The sequence below is a fragment of the Chiloscyllium plagiosum genome, chromosome 23, assembly GCF_004010195.1.
Source record: "Chiloscyllium plagiosum isolate BGI_BamShark_2017 chromosome 23, ASM401019v2, whole genome shotgun sequence".
NCBI lineage: Eukaryota > Metazoa > Chordata > Chondrichthyes > Orectolobiformes > Hemiscylliidae > Chiloscyllium > Chiloscyllium plagiosum.
In genome coordinates this window covers 38,746,963-38,752,279 of record NC_057732.1, presented here as the reverse complement: position 1 = coordinate 38,752,279, position 5,317 = coordinate 38,746,963, and the positions used below count along the sequence as shown (strand labels likewise).

The window sequence follows — 5,317 nt, the reverse complement described above, 5'->3', positions numbered from 1 at the left end:
CGCCTCATCTTCCGCTTAGGAACCCTCCAACCACAAGGGATGAACTCAGATTTCTCCAGTTTCGTCATTTCCTCTCCCCCCATCTTGTCTCAGTCAAATCCCTCGGACTCAGCACCACCTTCCTAACCTGCAGTCTTCTTCCTGGCCTCTCCACTCCCACCCCACTCCGGCCTATCACCCTCACCTTGACCTCCTTCCACCTATCGCATTTCCAACGCCCCTCCCCCAAGTCCCTCCTCCCTACCTTTTATTTTAGCCTGCTGGACACACTTTCCTCATTCCTGAAGAAGGGCTTATGCCCGAAACATCGATTCTCCTGTTCCTTGGATGCTGCCTGACCTGCTGCGCTTTTCCAGCAACACATTTTTAACTCAGAACATAACAGACATTGAAACTGGAACTCGCACTCAATACTGCACTATATTGTAATCATCCGCTGGCTGTCTTTCTGTGCAGCACTATGGACAGCGCTCTTCGTTCAGTGCTCTGCACAGCGGAAATGTTGTAACAACAAACGGAAAATGCGCGTTTCTCAAATCGGAAGCTGCAGCAAAGTTCATTTAACTAAATGGCATTTAGTTCTTTATATATCTATCACTCAAAATCATATTATTTCGAGACTCAATTGTTCATTCGACGTGTTAAAATGGTACGCACTCAAACCGAACACATTAATAGAAATAATGCCGATACCGATATCCCACGGGCAGAAATTGTTTCAATAAGATTATTCCCTGAATTTTATGCTCTCTGCATAATGAAGAAGACTTTATGATCAGTTCAGATGCAAAGCCCAGCAAGTACTGGAAATCTGAAATGAATGGTCAAGGCCGAAATATTAAGCGATCTTTTCAGATGTTGGTCGACCTGCCCTGTATTCTAGCATCCACTGCGACAACTACAGAAAAGAATCATTAACAAATAAATTTAAACCATCACACTTTTCTCTGAAATTAAATGGTTAAATACCTTTATGTGACATTGTTTCAGATTCAGACTCAGCTTCTCTCTATTGTCATCATTGATTGGTGTTCTGCAAAAAATTCAACAATCAGAACAACTTCTGCTAATATTTTGGTTAAATGTTTTAGTTCCTTCGGGCGAGAATGCTAAGTTGTAGAACGGACTTTCCAGATGAGTAGCAGGCATTTCCTATTGAGGCAGAGCTACTTTGGAAGAGCTCCACTACATAGACCCAATTCGACAGCCTCAATATTCTGTCTAATGCAGACGCACGAATTGTTCTGAGATGACCATTTTTGCAACTTTAATGATTTTGATCTCCCTTACATGAATTTAATAGACAATGTTTTATTTTTTAAATAAATCAAACTACTAGACAATATAAGGGCCCTTAGACACGACCTAGAAAATGTTAATCAGAGACTGTTCCAATGGATATGGGAACAAACTATAGCGCTATCTATTTTCAAGAACGATCAGAAACCAAACAATTGCATCGATTGACTCTAGATAATGGAATAGATTTTAAAGAACAAAATTGAGGAGTATCTATATGAACAAAAATCTAATGTCTGACACACAACATGGTTTCAGAATGGGCAATCTTTGCTTCACTAACCTTCTTTGACTTCTTCAAATGATGCGCTATGTGGAAATTAGAAAAGCCCACGACATAGTGGGGTCAAATTCATTTCAATTCGACCACGGTTCCGAAGCAGGCACGGAGAAGAAACCACCATCTGATTTTATTAAGCCCAACTATTACTGTGGAACATGGTCATCAAATCCAAAATGTTCATGATTGAGGTTAAAAAGCCTTTCCTCTCACAAAACAACATTTGATTTTACAAAAAAAAAGGATTTGGGAGAGAAGGAATAAATCTTTCATCAGGATTTTAAAACACTGAATACTAACTCCTCTCTTTAATTCATTCTCCACCATGACCCCACATCATTCCTAGATTATTAACAATCACAAATCTTTGGCAACCTCCACCATATCCACCACATTTGATATGAACCCCATAAAGAATGACTTCCGTTCTATTTGCCAACCTTGCAGAAGTTATTTTCTCCAGAATACTCCTGTTTATCCTTGCACCATCACAATTTCCAGATGTTCTTTCTTGGCACTCTCTTACATGACCACAAACACAATCAACATCTGCCCATTTACCTCTTCATAGCCAACTGTCCTGGGAGGGTTTTCATTGTTCTTACCATGAGACAGCAACTTATACATACTTTGTTGCTAACAATGCAAATTTTACAGGGGAGATCAAACATCGATCATATTGCTTTTTATGTTTCTTGCCTTTCTAACCGTTGTTCCCACTCACCACTTTGGCTTTCCTGAAAGTAGCCTTTCTCTAGGCACAAAGCACTATATCTTACATCTAAACATTTTTACAACAGTGACTACAGTACAAAAGTCATTTATTAGCTGTAAAGAGCTTTCTATGTTTGGGAAAGATGGCATATAAATGCTGAAAACTATGCAAGCCGCTGGTATAAATATTGACTTTGGTAAATTTAGACATCAACCATTTCCACAAGTTTCATTTCAGCAAAGATTGGTGAGGGTGAGGAATGGATCTACAGTGGGCCGCTGGGGTACAGGGAAAGCAAATCAATGGCACTTACCCTACATGCCCCCTCCATCACTGAAAAGAGAAGAAATGCAATGCTTTGAGAACACTATCATTGTGAGGTTTCCCTGAGTCATGACTTGGACCCATGTTAGCACCTCTTCTTCATTACTCCATTGGTATTATGCATTTCCCTATCTAATAGTTCAGAACAATCAGCCATCAATATGTCAGGGCAATTAGAGTGAGTATTCAATTTCTTTCTAGTTATTATATATACAAATTACAGCTGAAGCAATTTTGACTAGTTTGTTGAGGCAAGGTTTTTGAAAGTACTTGTGTCACAAGTTAAAGATACTTGCTCCATGTTGGGAGTCTTCCTTATATTGCAGAATGTCAATGAATCACACAAATTCCCATATTAACAAGAAGCAGTACCACAAACACAAAGGCTACCACTCACTTATTGTACTACATCTGTGACTACACCAAAAAAACTCTGAATGCCTGTCATCCCAGCAGCACCCATGTTGCTTTCATCCTGCACCAGTTGCAATACCCACCACTTTCATGCAACAGAAGACAGTTGATCAATAACAGGAGCTACCTTTTACACCATTCTACCACATGAAGACTTTCTGAAATAGAATAACCCACACCATTGTGGGTCAAGTCATTGGCCTCTTAAAGCAACAATTTTGCTCCTTGGATTTCCTGTGGAGTCTCTACAGTACATGGCCAAGTGTGTTTCCATGTTTGTGGTGGTGACACCAAGAAATTTGTAATTCTGAGGGACCAGTGCTGGAGGAGGAGATAAAGGAAGTGATAGTAAATTAGGAATCCACATCCACTGCATGGATGGAGCAATAGGAACCAGAACATTGTGAGGTTTCAATTCAGTTAAAATGAATTTCTCCATCCCAACATGGACCCATCATTCTTTAAATCAGACACCGCTGTATGCATTTAGTCAATGTAATTCAGTAAAAGTCAATAGCAAAAAGATTTATTCAACAACATTATCCAAATACACATCAATAGTATTTAAAAAAAGCAGTTTTATGTATCTCCTTAGTTCTTGACTTGTGTGAGGGCATCCTTCCCCAGCTTAGTAATTACTTGCAGTTCTATCACAGTGGGTACAACTTGGTTGGTTTAGTGTTGATGGCTTGCCATGGGGAAGTCTGCATATGGTTTGATAGGGCACTCTCATGCAGTTCTGAACCTTGAGGACCTGACTTCAGAGTGCATCACCTTGGAATGGGTGGCAGCAGTCTGGGCTAGCAGCCTGAGTGATAATAATAAGAAGGAGGTGGGGGTTGTAATGATAATGTCACCAGACTGGTAATCCAGAGGCCCATGTCTGGAAGATAGATCAGATCATTTGCAAACTCTCCAGAGGGTGAAGTTACAAAGACCTAATATTATGTGGACATGACAGATTGTAAGTTCAATTAATTGATTCAATTAATCAATTAATGAAAGCTGCACTCAGTCATAGTGACCATGAAACTACTATTGACTGTCATAAAGCTCCATATGACTCATTGATGTCCTTTAGGGAAGGAAATCTGCCATCCTTACCCAACTTGGTCTGCATGTAATGTGGTTGTCCCTTAACTGGCCTCAAAGTCAATTGGGGGATAGGCAACAAATATTGGCACTATCCATATCCCAAGAAAAGTTCAAGTAAAAAGGACCAGCATGGAACAGCAGTGGAATGGTGAAAACTGTCATTCTGACAGAACATAGCAGAACTGTGATCCATGATGCTATTGCTTTTCCCATATAGTGGCACCACAGTAATCCTCATAATCTCTTTCACCATAGATTGCTGGACTACTGTGAGAACCTGCATGCCCCTTTGAAAACTGAATTCAACACCAAGAGTAGTAGCAATCTGAACTTGCATGGTAGCAATTTGTGCCTGGAGGCAGTTGCTTTTTAACATTTAGCAACCTTATGATCTCTGTCTTTGCAACAGTGAAATTCAGATAGGAATCAGCAGACATTCCATAGGTCAATCTGACAATGCTGTAATAGTGACACTCACCATAGGGGAGAAATAGGTTCTAAAATCTGAGCAATGCCATGTATCACTTGGAGCTGAATTCCTCCAAATTCCTGGCTAGTCAGTGGAGTCTGCTGGCAGGCCTGTCAATGCACTGAAAGATTTTTAATCAACCTGTTCAGAAGTGTTATTACACACTCTGGGGCAGTTAGGACCTTTCAGCATGCATCACTATCAGATGATTTCCTATAATCCACCCCATCACAATACTTAATCTGAGAACTCCTAGAAGAAGTCTTTGTAACCGTACCCTCTGGAGAGTTTGCACATGATCTGATCCAATCTTCCTGATGTGGCTATAGTCCACTTGTGCTCAGCAACTCAAACAATGCTACACTGGCCTCTGACATTTGCTCTGTAGCTCAGCTGTTGGTTACAAGTGTAAAACCCTCCCCTTCACTCTTTTGACTTCTTCCTCATGTCTCTTTGGAAGCCAAGCAGCCATCAATTCTTGACTAGCTAAGAGCACAGAAGTGATTAGGAATAAAGGAAACAAGGATGATAAAGAACCAATCCTGAGTGCTAGGAGATCTGCTTATAGGAGTGTGATATTTGTGTGGTACGTTGAGCAGTGTGAGAAGTGGGTAGTCTGTGATATGATATGCATTGCATACATACATCCTTAAAGCTGAGGTCATTCAATATTCTTACAGCTGCCAAATCCTGGGTGTGACAGCTAGGTATTAATCACCTT

General features: G+C 40.4%; 1 protein-coding gene across 1 annotated transcript in view; it reads right to left on the bottom strand.

Annotated features, from left to right (window-relative positions):
* The window catches only part of LOC122561469 (paired box protein Pax-6-like), a 29,655-nt gene extending 28,622 nt beyond the window's left edge, over positions 1 to 1,033 (bottom strand). The window contains exon 1 of the mRNA XM_043713212.1: positions 970 to 1,033. Within this exon, the coding sequence (XP_043569147.1) occupies positions 970 to 982 (13 nt within the window). The 5' untranslated portion in view covers positions 983 to 1,033. The remainder of the gene's footprint in view (positions 1 to 969) is intronic.
* Positions 1,034 to 5,317: the final 4,284 nt, after the last annotated feature.